Consider the following 19646-nt stretch of genomic DNA (forward strand, 5'->3'; position numbering starts at 1 on the left):
AAGATATTCGCATAGTTCTCTCGAAAAACATTGAAAGAAAATTTTCGACAATGCGTTTGAAAATTTTTACTTTGAGTTTGGCTTCGGTATCCTTCCAGGTACCTGGTTTTTTGCATGCACAAATATATGTGCGTGTCAATAGGAAATATCAAGGCTCATTTCTTTCTATCTCCATGAAAAAAAGGTAAACGCATTTTTTGGATCAGGTATAGCAGAATATTTTGTTTTTTAAAGACTTTTTAAACTAGCTTCGACTCCCAACAAATATCTGCGTGCGAATAGCAGTATAGAAATCAACTGCATTTACTGGCGTTTATGATAAAATCCGACAAATATTTTTTAATTAAAAATAAAATTAAAAGCTTTTTTCATCTCTTTTTTTATACGGTTGAAGTAATTATTTTAGCATCTTGGTGAGTTTTATGCCGAAGAAGCATTGTTTTGTTAGGAACTGTTTTTAAATTGTCAAATCTCATCCTATCTTATGTGAACTTGTAAATACTAAATTTTTATTTTTATTGTCAATAGCAATACATCAGACTGAAATTATTAATAGTAAATCGTGAAAGTTTGATTCAATGCCCACTTTCAGATTTTTCCTCAAAAAAATACATTCAGAATATAAGTAATGGTTTCAATTCAATAATGCTTAGAAAAAGTTCTAAAAATTTTGTTTTATTGACATATTGACATATTTATATATGTATCGTATACATAAAACCAATTTCGTTCATTTTTACAATTTATAATCTCACAAACATTTCAATTTGATTTGTTTAATTTAACCTCATACTAGTTGACGTAAATGATCAACTAATTCAGAATAATTGTATACAATTACTTAACTATTTATAAAAGAGATAGGTAAAAATATAAAAAGTAATAAAGTCAATCTTTTTTCAGTGATTTTGAAACACTTTTCATAGTCACTAATTGTTGAGTTATGGCCTTTTTGACGTTCTCTTTATTTTTATTGGACATCATTAAATGTTCAAAGGTTTCTTCAAGAGCTTTTCGAGTCCTCATTAATCTTTTTTTAAGCGTAATATTTTCCTGCCTCAATTTTACAATTTCACCATCTTCTGCAGAAGGAAAAAGTATTAATCGTAGTTCCGATAATGAAAAAATAAACAAATGAAACTTTTTTTATTCAAAAAATCTATGCTAATAATGTGAAATTTATATAATTTACCTTGGGATGGTAGCTTGAGGCGACATAAATATTCGTTATGCTCCAAGTCACAGTAGATGTCATTACTTAAAAGATTACTTATTAATTCTGTAATTTTTAAAGTATGTTGGAGTGGTTGTATTGACAAAACCATTTTGTCATTTTCGAATCCTAGGTCTGGAGAACTGTTTGATTTCAAACATGCATCAGAAAAGTAAGGAGCTATAGATAATTGATAACGCGAGGCCTAAAAATAAAAGAATAAAATGATTTGTAAAGCACAAAGTAAACAAAAGAAAAATTAAATTCAAATGAACACTTACATTATGAGTTTGGCAATCGCTCATTATATCTTCATAATTAGATTTTATTGCGGTGTCTGTAGAAATGGATGACACACCACTGGAACTTGGTGCTATTTCATTCAATTCATATGCAGCTACATGTCTGCATATATCTTTATTCAACATTTCAAGTTCTTGAAACCTCGTTTGATGAGATTGAATTATTTGTTTCAAATATGTGATCTAAAATTGTTTATTTTTTTTTTTTGTAATTATTGTAATCCACTTATTTTTCTAGTTACATGAAATAGTTACATACCTCTTCGTAAAAATTTTGGTGAAGCTTTTTCATCATAGTATCATAAGAACCATCAGAAATTGTCATTCCCTGTTCTAATTTTATTTTATCATTGGCAAGCTTTGTATTTTCAACTAAGACCTGGCTATAACTCAGATTTAACCGATCAAATTCAGTTGTTAATTTTACTACGATTGCTCTTGCTTCATCAATTTCTTCTTCTAAGTTTTCAATTTTAGATTTCAACTGTAAATTAAAAAATTTTTAATTAGACCATATAATGAGCATAAATCTAAAAAAATATTAAATACCTCGTGATTCACGATTAGATTTTCAGGTTCACTTTTATCAACATTTTTTTTGTAATAGAATGACTCCATTCGGTCTTTTTTGGCATTACAAGATGATTTGGGTTCGATAATGTTAGTATCCGACGACATTCCACAGGATTCACATTTTGTTTCTTCATTTTTTATTGTTTTAAAATTAGGTAAAAAATTTAGCACCATCATTTGTAATTTTAAACATAAATGACAGAAATGATCAATATGATTCAAAAATATATTTAATTTTTCTTGCATTTTCTGTAGAAGAAATAATTTTGTTGTTATTAAAATTGACTGCATGATTTACAAATTCAAAACTACTAAATTCATTCTATAGATGTAAAGAAATATAAATGAACTTACGTGCAATTTGAACGGAGAATTTTCTATAAGTAGATTATCTATATCTGAATGTAAACAAAAGTTGATATCCATTATATAATTTATTTGATGAAATAGTTCCAATTCCATGTCGTTGGCTAATTGATACTTTTGACTATTTTCCATGAAAATTTGGTGTTCTTTTGAATAATTCAAATGTCTACATTTTCTTGGACATGGCGTTTTAAATTTGAACAAATCATTTTGAATAGCATTTTCGCAATCTAATTCGACACATGATTCAAAGTTGGAATAATCTGTTCCATGACCATTAGAAGCAATATCGTCTGAATTATCCGAACGACCGTTTTTTTGAAAACTTGTGGTACTAGATATTATATGTTTTTGGTGATCAAAGTTTTTTTGTAGCATCAAATTGAGGGCGATGCAATATCTATCATAATTGGCATCATCGTTACTATCTCTAACGATTTCTGTCATGAATTTCAAATGTTCTTTGAAATGTTCCCTCAAATACTCGCAATGAAGTTTATTTTTTCTTGTTATTAATAATACATAAAACAGTAACGTTTCACAAAGGTTTAACGTAGAAATGAATTTAGAAAAGCCATTCACTTCTTCGGATTCACGATCTAAATTTAAAAGTTTCAGTATGTAATTAGTTTTTATATTCTGTTTATTAGATATATTTGCACTGTCATATTCCAATTGAACTTTGTCATTTTCAAAATTTACTACGATACCTACTTCTTTCAAAGATACTATTAAATTACTTAATCGAACTTTTTCAAAGTTTTCTGAATGAACATTTGATTCATTGTTCAAGTCCTGCAAATTCTCATGTCTAGTGAGATTTTGACCAAATGTATCTTCTTTCATAAGATTCATTGAATTGAAGTTTGAAGTTATTTGATCGAACAAAATCTCGGATGCATTCAATTTATCTTCAATGAAAGTGGTATTTTCATCTGTCTTGATCAATATTTCCTGAATACATAAAAACATACTACTTAACTTAGATAATCATTTCATTGTATATAATTTAACTTAATTACAAATAAGACGAATTATACAATCAACTAGTGATAATTTTTTCTATTATAAGATTAATTAAAGTATTTAGAAAATTTCAGACATTAGGCGTTTGTTAAGGAACAATTACTGACATAACTATTTTTGTTTTGTATTATACTCACATAATATAATTAATTAATTACGGAAAAAATGACTATTATACATTTTTTGAATAACATACAAAATTTTAATTACTTATAATAAAAAAAATCATAAATAAATAACCAGTTAATATCAAACACTGAAACTCACTAGAAAATCCTGTCTAATTTCAATACTTTTATAACGAGATATTCTGATTTGATATGCGAAAAGATGATGCATATTTTGTTAGATTTTTTACGAAGTAACACGATTTTGGGTTCATCCGTACATCAAATTTTCTGCAGCTATAAATGCAAAAAATGTGTAGCTCATTCAAGAAGTTTCAATTACATATTTTTTCATTTAACATGAAAGAATATCCCAAAAATTTCTTTTTATGATTTTTTCTTAAACAGTGCATTTTTGCAGTTAAAGAATTCTTCTGTTTTGTAATCCTTGATTTATTTTAGATTTTAAAGTTTCGAAATAATTTCAAATTTATTTATTTTTGTTCTTCTAATATCTAAAAAAACACACCTCTCAAAAGTACAGCCGATGAAGCAGAAATACTTGTTTTTTTTTATTTTATTATATATTTTTTATGTGAACATTTCAAATCACATAGTCTCGGATTAAAAATAGATGCGAATGTAATGAAGCATTAGAGATGTATATTGTATGAAAGTATATTTGAAAATTGAATTTTAAATAAGAATTACATGGCAATATCAATTATTGAGTAAACAGAAATATTGAGAAAAAATACGATGAAAAAAATTTTAATTTGAAAATTTCATTTCGCTTTCTTCTGCCAATTTCTTACTGGAAAGATTGTGACAATAATTGGATCCTAGAAAAGTTATGTGAAATAGGAAAGTTAGTGAAAAACTTCTTATATCCAAGTTTAATTTGGATTAATAGATTTTATTATAACTAAATCACAAATTAATTATAAAATAATATTTATTCTTATATCTCTTCTTTTATTCAAATCAGTTTTAATGTCTTCAAAAAAAGATAACTTGACTTGATCAAAAACTTAAGTTTTTATAAAAACTGTAATAAAAAATGCAATTCATAAAATATAAATGAGGAAATATAAAGAATACTCGTGATTAAAATAGTACTTTATGATACAAGTGCCATGAGTAACACTTTACGGCACAAGTATCATACACAAATTTGTAGCATTGCGTGGCATAAGTTCACATTTATGGCACGTTTTTCTGTGGCATAAATCGCACATTCCAGCACCACTGCGTTCGCATCACACTCGCTGCGCTCGTGCGCTAACCTCATTTCGCACTTCGACTCATGACTCGGAAAAGGGGGCATAAATGTGAACTTAGCACAGTGCTATAAAATGTTGTACGATACTCGTACCATGGGGACACTTTTCGGCCCAGCTATTAGGACCCTCGCTGCGCTCGGGCCCTAAACTACGCCGTGCCAAAAAGTGTTACTTATGGCACTAGTATCGTAAATTACTATTATTTTTAATGTGACATATTTGCCATAAGCTCGGTCTACAATCGTTTTGTGAATGGTACAAATATAAAGCGTTTCATTTAAAAATTAAACGAGTATAAAATATCTCAAAATTAAAATGCATCGCAAATGATGAGAATTTTCATACACACTTTTCTCCAAAAATCACTTAATTAAATCGTTAAAAATTTGAGCCTCTTATTAATTTATGTTAGTGGATGCTTTTATTAAAGCTTTACTGCAGTAGAGTATTAGGCTTTTACTATAACAATTATAGCAATTTAGTAAAAAAATCAACCTTACCTTTTCATTATGACTTTTCTGTGACTCATCGATTGATTGATTATTCATGCTTTGTTGATTCAATGAGAGATTATTAGTATCAGATATTTTGATCCTTCGAAGGTGAGAAAGTTCAGTTTCCAGTTCTGTTATTCGTCTATCTTTTTTCACATTCTTGTCCTCTAATTGTTCATACCTCTTTATGAAACCTTGAATCATTTGAATGGCTTTTTTATGATCTGTTTCTAATTTTTTAAACTTGTAGTTAGTATCATCCGCAAACTGTTGTAGATTGTACATTTTCAATAGCAACTCTTTTTTACTACTTTCTTGTTGATTTAATTCAAGTTCTTTTTTCTCTAATTCCTGTGGAAAGATGAACAAGTTAAGTTGGTGCAATCGATTATAATTGTTAAAGTTAAAAGAAAATAAATACAAACTTTTTTCAAAGAATCAAGCTTGTATCCATCCAAATTATGGTTTTCAAATTTCAACTTATTTTCATCAACAAATTCTAGGTTTAATTGATTATTAAAAATTTTTCCAGGTCTGTTACTATTACTATTTTTGTTGAGGTACTGCGATTCCTCAATATATGTAGGCACTACACCGGATAAACTGTTCTTTGTAGCATAATTTTTTTCCAACTAGAATTAAAATGATAATTATTATCAGAATTTTTGAATTTTCAAAACTAAAAGCCGAAAATTAATTGATCAATGAAGAGCTTTTTAGTACCAAAAATTTATTATTTATAATGTAAAAATATTGAAAATATGATATACCTGACTAATTAAGGTTTTATTCTTATCAGTTAGTTCTGTAAGAGCATCGTCTCTTGATTTTACAGAAAATCGTAATAGATCGATCTGACTTTTACGTTTTTCTGCTATTTCAATTACTTTATCATATTCCTGACATTTTTCCTGAAGCATCATATCTTTTTCTTTAATCAAATCATCTTTGTCAACAATTTCTCGTTCCCGAAGTCGCAATTCATGATTCTTCTGTAGTAATCTTTGTTCTAAGTCTTTAATTTTTTCATCAAGAACTAAAATAACTTCATCTTTTTCATGCAATTCTTTTTCTTTTAAAGAAATATCATGCTTCGTTCGTAACCTAATCTGATCCTTTTCATTCTCAAGTTGTTGTGCCAGGTTTTCTTTTTCTTTTAGATTTGTGTTTAGCTGATGCAACTGTAAAATATGGAATTAAATTTTTTATTATCCAATGTAAAAATGTCCATTTATTAATGTAGCACGTCGTTTTTAATTTTAAATTAAGTATAGACAACAATTTTTTTCAGAAATTACTCTTCATTATAAAACACTTACACATTCTTATTGTCCATTGTTATGTAAAATTTGAATAATTCACACATTTTTGGCTCTAAAGAGCATTTAAAACTTTGGTTTATTGCTTTAAGAAAACTTTTTTCAGTAATGTAAATAATTTTTAAGAAGAAAAAAGATTTCATTGGTAACTTTTCCAAATTAATCAAATAACATACAAAAACAATAGCATGCAGTTATTAAGGTACTAGTACACTTTTGGATTTTCGAAAAGTCGATGTTTTTTTTACATTTTCGAAGTATTATACCTTCAAAAATCAGCTCCTAAAATCTTGTTGAGAAATTCTAATTTCAAGATAAGGCAAGTAAAACGCATGCGCGTTTACAGTGTTGAATAGTTGTTGAAATTATAAACGCATTTATTCAAAATTACTATTTTTTTACCCTTTACAATCAATCCGACATAGAAAAAAAAATTATAGTGAAAAATGATAAAATGTAGTTTATAATCAAAGAAAAATAAAATGTAGTTAAACTTTCAAAATATATGAAATATTTTTTGAGAAAATTAATAAAATTATACCTTTTTTGCTTCCCAAAGTGGACTAATACCTCATTATCACATTTGACATTTCATAATAAGAATAATTTATAGCTGAAAATTTATATATAATTATTTTTAAGAAAAGTGCATACCTCTAATTCAAGAGATTTTTTATCTTTTTCTAATTGTGATAATTTCTCTTCACACTCCAATAATGCGTCACGTGAAATTTCATGCATTTCTTTGTAACACATTGTTTCAGCCAATTTTTCGTTAATTTCCATTAATTCTGGGGGAAAAATTAGTAATTAAATTATTTGGAAGTCATTGTAGAAATAATTATAACATTAGTCCAATATAAGAATATATGTAACATATATTTTTCAAAAATGTTATGGATATACACTAGTTGTATTTTAATTTTGTTCTACAGAACATGAATTGGAACATCAATAAACATACGAAATTACGCGTTTTATGGAACAGATTTAGAGTGGGATCCCGACATAATCTCCGCGACTAAATCTCCGGGATAAAATCTCCGCCGCATTTTTTAAAATTTTTTGTTTTTTAGGTTTCTATAAAAATTATTTTAATACTTTACTGGGTTATTTTGTGATATTTTGTCTCCGGAGATTTTGTCTCCTGAGATTTTGTCGCGGAGATTATGTCGGTAACCCTTTAGAATACATCTAGTGAATCATTATCATACATATAATAACCCTCCGCCCCATCTTTTTTATTTTAGATTCGTAAAGAGATGAAAATTTTGTTTTCGTTTTTTTTTCTAGTAGGTCCAATATGATACTGAAAAGCTGGGGGATTCGTGTAAGAGGAATATCACAAATGAGACGGAAATTAAGGATAGGTCAAAATCAATCACCCTGAATCGTCCTTAATTAAATTCGTAACAATGTTATTACCAATGAAATCCCTTTTGGTAAAAATAATCAGTTTGTCTACAAATTTGTCAAAATCCTTTACCAGCTCGTATGAGATAAATTCAGGGTTGCGTATCATTATGTGAGGTTCATCAAAAATCCAGAAACCAACTAATGCTCGACTCATTCACAGCTGCGACCGAGACGTGAAAAGCTCGGCGGTGCGCGAACGGAGCCGCGCAGCGAGTAGAGTTCAGTAGCTGACTGATTGACTTATCGATCGGACAGCAGCCCAAATTTCGAAAACGTATTTTGAGTTCGATAGCCTTAGTCTTGGTGAGTAGAGTATTCGTTGAGCGTGATTACGTGGATTTCGATCAAGTATCATCAGCGAACCTGCGTTGCCCTTGGCGAGTCTCGAAGTACCTGTGCTAACCGGCCAGGTAGTCGCGTATAGAAGAGCGTTTGTGTCACTCGTCGGTGGCGACCTCGTAGTTGCCTGGAGCTCCGCTCGTGCGGAAATGCTGACGAGTACACCGGGCGAAATAAAAGATAAAATGATTCGCGGTCGTGGATATTGCTGGCGGTCGAACACTAGGAGACCGACAAATATCCGCGAGTGCACCCATCATAAGTGTTACTTATACCGGGGCAGTAACTACCAATGTTAATATTTCAAAATTAAAAAGAATACCGACCACCAGCGATTTGACTAAAAAGGAGACCACATAAGATGCGGATAGTCAAATATTCTGAAAATTTTTTTGTGGTCTCCTGGTACTTAACAATGAAGCCCCTTATGCTTAGTTTGATCCAATGGGCCTTAGGGCCCATTTTAAAAATCATTTTCTAATTTATTAAAACATCTTTGTGATTTTCTAACTAGTAACAGGACGCCTTGAACAAAAAATTGCATAATGTACAAGTCTTAGAATTAGTCAAAGATTACATCTGCATTTTTTCAGAATTTTTGAGATCTGCTATCCTCTGTTTTAAAGGCCTAAATTTGACGCGTTTTTACGTTTTTCTTAAGAATTTCAGAGACCTTTGAAAATAAGTGACAGCAGGTCTCAAAAATTCTGAAAAAATTCAGATGTAATCTTTGACTAATTCTAAGACTTGTACATTATGCAATTTTTCGTTCAAGGAGAATCAGCCAGAAGAGGAAAAGCAAATGAGCAATCTCATATATTTGGTACATTCGATAAGCCACTGTACTGAAAAAATCGGGAAATAATCGACACGGTTGATCCTAAACAAGACAAGCATGATCCTTAATATACGCTGAAAATACAGCCGATAAAGCATTAAGCGGACATGCATTTTCTAGAGGCATTCCTGGACACATTTTAAATTTCACTGCACTTGGAAATATCATTTTTGAAATGTATAATTTTAACGATGATGAATTGAAATACTTAAGTGAAGTAAGGAACAAAGGGATTTTTGATGATGAAGCTTTAAGTAAAGATTCACGGTTTCAAGAAATATTTCAAAAATTGATCAAACATTCGACGTAGCTAACGAAAAAAGGCCAACGGCAAAACTTTGGATACAATATTTCCATTGCGTGATTGTCATTCATCATTTCTACCACACAGAGAGCTCTGGCAATTTCAAATTTCGATCAAGGAAATGTTACCTATTTTCCATGCATGTGGACATAATAATTATGCTAAATCTGCTCACTTGTATGTGCAAGATATGGAAGATTTAAGGTTCGTATTATCGCCCCATGATCATGATCAATTTACCGAAGAATGATTTTTCACAATTAAGAGTGACTAATATGGTCTGATATGGCCATAGAACAAGTTCTAATGCGTGCCCTTAAATGTGTAGGAGGCTTGACTCGAGGTAGATGTATCTCCGAAAGTACAGTTGCTACATATATTGGATGCTCAGTAGTGTTACTTGATATGTACAACGGAATGGAGAATTGTCGCTCCGCAAAATATGACAGTAGCGATCAACATGTTGATAGCCGCATCAGTCGAATTTCGAGAGATGCTGAATATTTAAAAAAGCTAGTTAACTTTCATAAAACGCATAATCCATTTGTTCACTCATAAAAAATATTTTCTATTCATTCTGGTCTCGTCGGTAATGAAAAATTAACTGTTAATAAACTTATGAAGTTGGAGTCGGCTTGATGAATAATATATATATAATAAATCATAAGATAAAATAAAATTTCAAAGAAAAAATAGAGTATCGGCATTAAACGAGATGAGTAGTAAAATTAAAATTAATGATAGCAGTGAGCCGATACAACCATTATTAATTTTCCAGGACATAAGTTTAAATATAAAAGAAAAAAATGAGAGATTATCTAAAAAATGAGCTGGCTCCGTTCTCTATAGCTATTTTTGATGAAGCTGGTGTGAGAAAATCAAAGAAAAGCGTCTTTTGCGACCATTTCGAACCAATCGAACCGATTTCATGGAGCGAGACAGATATTTTCGTAATAGATGGAGGATATTTTATGTACAAAGATCTTTGGAAAAGTGGCATTTCGATAACAGAAATTATAGAAAAGTATGTTACTTATGTGTAAAAGTATACTCATAACAGCATCTTAATCTTCGATGGGTATGATACCAATAATATGAAAACTTTGAATGCGCCGTCAGGCTGTGAATGCCGGACGACAAATAGAATTTGATTTGAACACCATTATTAACTATAATCCAACAGAATTTTTTGGTAAATATCTAAATAAGAAAAAACTCATCGATACCTTGGTAAATGCGTTGAATGATAATGGTTATAAGACTAAGAGAGCGACAGAGGACGCAGACTATCTCATCGTTAAGACCGCGATGAATGAATCAAGTTCCTCTAACAAAAATGTGGAAAAAAATATAAATGAAAGTGGAAAAAAATATATTTTCATATAGTAGAATATAAGACACTGCGCTTTTTAAAATGGTATTATGCTTATAAGGTTATTTCAACCGATGTAGAAAATATAATTAGTGTCGACTTAGTACCTAATTTTCCGCCATGCTTATGTGTACAAAAAGATTATGACGAATTTATAGATATTAGGTTTAGTTTGTAAATCATAATTTTTTTTCCTTCATTTAATCAAATAAATAATTACTTGCATTATGTATTTCTTATTTTTCTAGCCTATTTACGCAAAGATTTCGAAAAGTAAATTGACCAGATTCCCTAACATAAATTCACATCGCGAACAAGGGAAAATCCTGTGTTGCTCTTGGAAATATCGCTAGTGCAGCATCGGTCCATTTTTTCCATGCTGGCGCTGAGAATTATGCTACTTAACCCTCCTAAAATCCCATGCGACGCGTGTCCGTTATTTCCATGACGTGTATTTGCTGGGGAATATCTCTACATTTTCTCTCCGTGCAATTGGCTCACTAGTTGCGGTTGCCAAGCCGCGATATATGGCTGGCTTCATGTAAAGGTCCTTGAGCGTGAGAGTCACCTCGCACTCAAAGCAAGTAGCTATAATCATAACGCACAAATTACAATATCTCACGAGAGCATCTGTGAGTTGGAATGATAGAGACAAAACATAATCTCTAATCACAAATCATTGGAAAAAATGACGAAATGACAATTTTAACAGACGCTTCTAGATCTGGATAGAAAGCTACCAATAATAAAAATAGAGTTTAGGGAACGTGATGTGGAGCTAACTAGTTAGAACACATAAATTTCGTGGAGCTGTTGGACGTCAAAAATGCTCTACTAAATCTAGTCCCTTCCGAGTCCAACATAAACATACTACTGCGGGTAGACAATACCACCCCAATAGCTTATGTAAATAAAATGGGTGGAATACAACATTCAAAATTTCTGAATCTGTCACGTGAAATAAGGCACTGGGTCGAGGAAAAAAACATATTCTTGTTAGCGTCGTATATCAAATCCAGTGAGAATGTAGAAACAGATCATCTGTCCAGGGAATTAACCCCGATACAAAGTGGACTCTGCCCAATGAGGCGTTTAATAAAATTACTATGCAGCTTGGACACCCAGAACTGGACTTCTTCGCGACTGGATAAAATAAAAAATGTAAAGAGTACGTTTCCAGATTCCCCAAAAACGACGCCATCGAAACAGATGCGTTCACCTCTACCTAGGAAAATCTGAAATTCTATGCATTTTGGTATTCTCTATTATTTAAAATGCTTGTATCAGAACCTGTTCAGACTTCTCCAGAAGTCCACAGACCCTCGAAAAACCTTCCAGGCTATATTAAAAAATGAAATAGAGTACAGCACACAAATATTCAGACGGATCAAAAATGGAGAAAGGAGAATCAACTGGCACAGCCATTTATTTCCCAAATTCCTCTACTCAATACCAATATCAACTAGACAAAATAGCTTCAATTGTCACAGCTGAAGCCAATGCTATATTCATAGCCATGGATATTGGATATAAGCAAAAATTACCCAACGTTACAATTTTGAGTGACTCTAAAAGCTCCCTGCAAGCGATTAAGAACTATTCTCCAATTAAAAAATCAAACATATCACCAATTATTCTAGACATAATACAATATATACCTTCAAGCTCACAAACAATAATCAACAAATAAAACTAATATGGATTCCCTCACACCACGACATCACCCACAACGAAATAGTAGTCAAATTAGCTAAGGACGCAATAGAGCAAGGTTGTATCATGAGTACAAAACACTATTATTCAGAATTTCAAAATCTATTTGCCCAAAAAACTAAAGACCTACATGTCCACCGAATTAAGGAAAAATCCAAGCACAAGAGCACTAACAAGGAGAGCCTTTCATCTTTGGGTCACAGATCCTTACCAAACTTGTTTGGGGGTCCTCTTGTACATAATAATAAAGCCCCCTATAGTTATTTTATTCCTATGGGCCCTGGAAGAGTATAAGGATATCGGGTTTACACAGTCAGGTCTAACTGACTGAGAAGTATTTATACTTTGAGTTTTTAATGTCCAAAACACCTTTCCCATCAATAAACAATTTAACTCAATTGGTTTACTGAAAAAGTCTCAAAGAGCGAACTAATTTGAGCTAAAATTTATGCATTTATCAACTTATATTTATATTAAATCATGTAAAAATGTTTTCATTTATAAAACTTACTGTTCTTTCTTTCTTATCTATTTCTGGCACTCAAAACATATGTAAATTCACTCCTGATGAGTGTCAGGATTACGCGAAGAGAAGGGATTTGTGAATTATACAAATAAAAACATTTTCATATAATTTACATCAATATTTATTGTTTGTTACGTTAATTTTAGCTGAAATTGATGCGCTCTTCAAAACTTACACAGCAAACAAAGTGAGTTCAATTGTTTATTGTTTGCAAAAGTGTTAAGAATGCATAAAAGGTCATGCACAAATATTTTTGAGAGAGTTAGACTTGACCGTACTAGGCCTGATACTAATAAGTGGTATTTTTTAACATTATATTATATTTAATAGTTTTTTCTGCTCTATAACTCTTTCCAGGGCTCATTGGAATAAAATAACTATAGGGGGCTTTATTATTATGTACATCAAGACCCCCAAACAAGTTTGATAAGGATCTGTGACCCAAAGATGAAAGACTCTCCTTGTAAGTTCTTTGACCACTTCTTTAAAGAGCATGCCGCCAAACCATGGTATGCAAACTACAACTCCCTACGATACCACATAGTCACAATTAACAGTTTAAGAGCTACTCATTATCACTACTCATTATCCGAAAATCTGTTCAGAAAAAACATGATTGAATCTCTAGAGTGTAGTGCGGAGCTCCCTTTGAATTTTGAAGACATCGATCATGTAATTTTCGAATGTAAAAAATACACTAATGAAAAAAAGGCATTAAATGCCAAAATAAAACTCCACTGCCAAAACACAAAAACTATTCCACCCACAACTGTACAAGAAATACTTAAACTTCCAACCAGCCCAATAGCAAAATCCTCAAAAAATGTAAACTTAATTACTATATAAACAAATTATTACAAAAAAAAAATATAATAATAAGTAAATAAATAAATACACACGTCCAATACCTACACAAACAAAACATTGCTTCTATTCAAATCTGCGATTGCTTGTATCAACAATCACGCGCATTTCAGATTTAGTCTGCTATGTTAAGCATTTAGTCTGCTATAGTAAAATAAAAACACTGCATCTTCCAATGATTCTACACAGCGACATCTAAGTCCACAAATAATGACAAACCGACATACACGCATGAAATGTGGCGGAATAGATCACAATATATAAGTGATTCCAAAGCCAGTATAAAAGAAAAAGAAGAAGAAGAAGCAGAACCTGTTTATTTACGAGGTTATAATGTTTTATTTTGTCTGTTTAGGAAATCAGCATCAACAATCCAGGGAAAAAATTTGATTGCATTGCTAGTTTGCGCAAGGCAATTGCAATAAAAGGAATCCCACAGCCTCTGAATATCCATATTTACCTCCTACTGAAGAAAGGTGCTGCTAAGGAACACAGTTGTTAGACAACACAACGTCCTTAATGTCTTTTTCAGGGAATGCTACAAGACAATTGCACCTTCAATGGTAATGTACGGCTACCTATAAAATCACTTATTGATCGTCAAATGATTGAGGTTTTTAAAAATGCACATCAAAGTAAAGAGACTTGTACGGAGAAGATAAATATCGCGAAATACATAGAGTCTGGTCGCTGTGAAGTGAATATCGAAAGAGCATATTATAGCAGCTAACTGATCACAAGACAGAAGCGGTTCACAACCGATTCACAAGCCAGAGGCAAACGAAGTGGGCATGCCCGCAGGCTGTACTGTAAATTCAGCTGTCTCTTTGAAATAATTAGATAAAGTTCCCACCTCATTCGTCGGTCTCGAAAAAGATTTTAGGTATCAATTGTCAGATCTTTTATCTCAGCACCTGTCTGAGATGAAGTTTTGAGCGTCAAAACGTATACTCTAGGTAGTTACAGGTGAAAAACTTGTTTATGAGTAATAACCGGCTTTTGCTCGATATCGAATTATGCGCGATTTTCCCGAATTATAAGTTTCAACTTTGGATACCACGAAATCAGGTGAGTACACGGTACAGCAAGTGCAGGCCAACTACGTACACGTAAATACTAAATACTTGGGTAGATTCTACCAAAGTATCCAATAGAATCAATCGAGCCGCAACTACTTTTCTACCTTAGTAGATTCTACTATGGCTCTGTAGTCAACCCTACTAGATTTCATTCTCAGTGTGGGGTATGTTAAGTGCAAATTTTGCTACAGAAAAGCATATCATAATTGTAAACTTATGCCAATTAGTGCTATAAAGTTGAAGAAGGAAAAATTATTACTTTAAGTGCTTACCTTGTTCCAATTTTTCGGCTTTATCATGTTCACGTTTTAAAGCTTGATGGTAATGTGTTTGGCTCTGAGTAGAAATTTGTTTTTGATCTTCAATTAGTTCGATAGCTTTTGCTGCTTGAGTTAAAAGTTCTTGCTTTTCAATAAGTTCTTTTCGTAAAGATTCATTTTCAACCTTGAAAAATCAAAAAATTCAGTGCATAATTAATCCCAAAATTCTAAATATTTATCTTGTGGTTATTTATAAAACTTGACAAAAAAATACTACTAATTTTTTTATTACAGTGTGCGGAAAGTGATACTTTGAACATGACGTAACGCGCGAGAAGATCATAGGTGCTTTTCGAACATAAAAGTTAGTGCAATATATATGTTACCGGCAAAACCCGCTTTAAGGCAAAAGTGACTTTTGCCTAGGCAAAAACAGAAATGCCTAAAATTTTAGGCAAAAATCGCAGAAATATATGAATTTCCTAAATCTTAGCCATTGCCCGCAATGCCTACAATTTTTTAGGCAAAACCCGAAATGCCTAAAAAATTTTAGGCATTACTGCGAGCTAATAATTTTAAGTAAAAAATTAATGTAAAGTCAAAAAATACGCATTTATTTGAATACAAAAGTTTTGTTTTTAATGTATTCAGAACTACAAATTTCGTCAAATGGTCATGGTATACCATTATCAATTTAAACTCATCGACACTTGATGATTGAAAGTCAATTAAGTCCACCTGGCAACTACTATTCATTTCTGAATGGAAAATTGGTTTGGATACCAACCCCCTTCTTCTCTTTATTTTTTTCTGGTGACAGACTTCATACATTTTAAAGTATAACTCAATCAATTCTCTTATAAAGTTGAAATACTTCATCGATGTTTCTTTCAAAAGCCTATCGCGCCCACCATGTCCTGTTGCAATATGCACTGGACACATTAATGCTACTACCTGATTTGATCTTGAAGATAAGTCGGTATTTATAACATTTATAATGTTCTTTTTCGTTAGCCTCGGCAACAAACTGATTTTTCCAATTATCGATTTCAATCTCCATTTTTACTTTACTTTAAGTTAAGTAACTAGTGAGATTATAAGCTTGTATCCATATTGGGTTATAAACAAAACTAACAAATAAGTCCGGCTTAGATGCTGACTAATTGTATACTAACGTGTTATTGTTTACAGTAATGCCTAAAATTTTGTAGGCATTGCGGGTTTTGCCTAAAATTGCTTAGGCATTGCGGTTTTTGCCTAAAATTTTAGGCATTTTTGTTTTTGCCAAGGCAAAAGTCACTTTTGCCTAAAAGCGGGTTTTGCCGGTAACATATATAAAATTTGAGGCTGTGGGTTTGACGTAAATTTAAAAATTTTTTGAACTTTTTTTAAGATTTTCATCGTTATAACAAAAGTTTTTGAAAAAAAATTGGGTTTTTTTTTCAAAATTAAAAACGACGATGGATGACGACAATAAACATATTTCATTGCTTGATTTCGTATAACGAAATCTTTTCTGAAAATACTACTGAAAAACAGATGCACCGGTTTAAGATTTTGTTTACTTACTGTTGCTAAATCACTACGACTACTATGACGACATAAAAATTCGATACAAAAAAAAAACAATCTCTACACTACCGACCATCTCCATATACTCACGCTACTTAGATAGTTTGATAAATTTAAATTTTTCCAACATTTAGTCATCCTTTAGGATACATTCATCTGTATGTATATCTAATTGGTTAGAATTGTATAACATATAAAAAACTATCAACCTTATTAATTATAATAAATGTTGTCTTGAAATTAATTTCAAATGATTTATCTTTTATTATCTACAATTTAACAAATAATTTATGATAAAAATATGTTTAAAAAAAAATTTTTTATCTTGAAATACTCGTAAATGAGTTTCTTAAATAGGGCTTATTGTTTACTTTCTATAAAAGTCAAATCAAAACAACAAAAATTCATGCAAAAGTGAGCACATGATAAGTAGTTTTATAAGTTGATAAAAGATTTAATTGTATCCATTACTAGTATTTCTAGAAAAATTATTTATTTTTTGGGTCTTTTTTGGGTTGAAAAATTCTCACACGCATTAGTAAAAATGATAAAAATTATATTCTTTGGTATCAATTAATAGAAACATCTTAAAATGCAAATATTTATATAAAATTAATAAATCGTAATAAAAAATCAATATTCAAACTTAAATTGATCATATTTTATATTAAAAATTTGTGATCAAAGGATGCACAGTCTTTTTAAATTTTAAGGAAATGATAGGAATACTTACTTTAAGTTCAATATTTTTCTTCATCATGTTTTCATCAGAAAGAATTCCTTTGCTTTCTTGTAGCAAATATATGCGTAGTTTGAGGTCAAAATTTTCTTTTTTAAGATACCCTAGTTGATCTTCACATTCTTTCATTGTTCTACCATTTGATCCAATGCCCTGTCGGTTAGCTATATTGACTCCAGCTGATACTAAGTTGTTGGGAGATTTTGAAATACTTTCTGTGCCAGTAACATGAAAAAAAATTATAAAATTTTAATAACAAGCGTATGTATTTGTCTGTGATAAGTTTCATTATTACTTCATTTGTATGTTTATTTTAAAACAAGAAAGTCTATGCTCTTTTATTCTTTTCAAGTATAATTATTCGGTTGCTAATTTTACTGAATAGGTTTATTCTTTTATAAATATTTTAAATAAAAAAATACAAAATATATCAGCTTTCAAAACATATTAAAAAATAAAACAAAAACTAATGTATACAAATCGATCAATGATTTTGTGGTTTATTTTGTTAGTTTCAAATACAGGTAACAAAGTATTATCTGATTTATAATACAATATAAATAATTAATGTTATCAATTCATCAAAATGCATAAGTTTTTTAATTGTGAAACCTTAAGACTTTAAGTTGTATTAAAGTTATATATTGCAACATGATTAACTAAAATTGAATTTTTACTATAAACTTATTTCTTACCATTCATATGTAGCGTAGTTTGATCCATGGTAAAGTTTGCCGCTGGTGCATTGGTCCTTAAAAATCATACAAACAATCATTAGGTGATGTATTGTTCAAATTTATATGATAACTTATGTAGTACAAAATAGACAGTTTTGTTTTAATACCGTGAAGAACCCTTTATACCAATATTTATTCATAAAAACATTGCACTTCAATTTTTTGGAATCATTATTAATGTTATTGAATGCTTCTAAGAAAAGTAATTGTAAAAATTTGTAATATTCTTATTGTTGACTCATATGAAAAAAATATTCATAATAAATAAATCAATTCTAATTTTATTTTTCAGTCATAACTAACATAAATTGTAGAAATTGCTACCAAATTCAAGATGAAAGTTAATATAAATGGTGTGGATCATTTTACAACTTTTTAAACATGAACATAAGAGCTATTTTTTCATCAATTGTTGGTTATGAATGTTTAGTGAATAGGAGCAATGAGACATAAAGCAGGAATCATTATTAGTTTTAGCATTTTCTTATGGGATAACATTAAGATAATACATTTTATAGTTCAAAAATGTTTTGATAACTTACATTTCAAAGCAATTTACTGAAGCCACAGTGTCATCATAATTATTAGCCATGTTTGTTGACAAGTTCAAACTTCAATTGTTGATTCGTTATAATGTATAAAACTTGCATAAAAATCTTAATTTGATTAATCTTGTGCAAACATAGTATAAAATATAGTCAATCAAACACCAAAAAGTAACATTTTAACTGATAACATTGGCAATGCTTTGCATTGACGTTTCTATTTTGAGTTGACTTACAACCGTCCCTTGTTTATTTCTTAGCACTTCTGGTCTGAGTGTATTTGTACAGGACGATCATGCGTCAAAGAAATTAAGGGTGCGTTCACAAAGCGCAGAAACCAGTTGGCAGAGATTTGAAATTTTGCGGATACTGAAATAGCCAATCAACTTCGGAGCACGTTATCTGCATAATATCAGCAGTTATGCGAATCGCGATCGACAGCTAAGGGTTAATATAATATCTTGTTAGCGACCGATTGGCGATCGAACGAATATTAGTGTATATCGTTTTTCGTGAATTTAATACTTATGGTCACCAATCACATCTTAGCAACGACTATTTACTTGAATTAACAAAAATTCCCTAAAATTCATTAGAAAATACTTGGATTGCTTAGAATAATGAATAAATCATCAAGCTTGTCAGGTAGGATTTTTTTG

At 30.7% G+C, this 19646-nt stretch overlaps 1 protein-coding gene across 1 annotated transcript; it reads right to left on the bottom strand.

Annotated features, from left to right (window-relative positions):
* Positions 1 to 771: 771 nt before the first annotated feature.
* LOC106654518 (CDK5 regulatory subunit-associated protein 2-like) lies at positions 772 to 19620 on the bottom strand. The gene is made up of 14 exons (XM_014374437.2): positions 18985 to 19620; positions 18401 to 18456; positions 17700 to 17920; positions 15407 to 15578; positions 7338 to 7474; positions 6135 to 6545; positions 5790 to 5996; positions 5371 to 5715; positions 2443 to 3408; positions 2065 to 2337; positions 1775 to 1999; positions 1495 to 1698; positions 1193 to 1418; positions 772 to 1082 (listed from the first exon to the last, which is right to left on the bottom strand). Exons 1-14 carry the CDS (start codon positions 19032 to 19034, stop codon positions 889 to 891), a joined length of 3687 nt encoding a protein of 1228 aa, XP_014229923.1. The 5' UTR covers positions 19035 to 19620; the 3' UTR covers positions 772 to 888.
* Between the last annotated feature and the right edge of the window lie 26 nt (positions 19621 to 19646).

The sequence above is a fragment of the Trichogramma pretiosum genome, unplaced genomic scaffold (genome assembly GCF_000599845.2).
Source record: "Trichogramma pretiosum strain Unisexual culture from Peru unplaced genomic scaffold, Tpre_2.0 scaffold63, whole genome shotgun sequence".
NCBI lineage: Eukaryota > Metazoa > Arthropoda > Insecta > Hymenoptera > Trichogrammatidae > Trichogramma > Trichogramma pretiosum.

What these genes read in the sequence shown, in the direction of transcription:
- LOC106654518 (XM_014374437.2), bottom strand. Translation starts at nt 19,034, where the DNA reads ATGGCTAATAATTATGATGACACTGTGGCTTCAGTAAATTGCTTTGAA. An exon ending in ATCTAATCGTGAATCACGAG is followed by an intron (nt 2,000 to 2,064) that starts GTATTTAATATT and finishes TTTAATTTACAG; the next exon opens with TTGAAATCTAAAATTGAAAA. An exon ending in ACCAAAATTTTTACGAAGAG is followed by an intron (nt 1,699 to 1,774) that starts GTATGTAACTAT and finishes AAACAATTTTAG; the next exon opens with ATCACATATTTGAAACAAAT.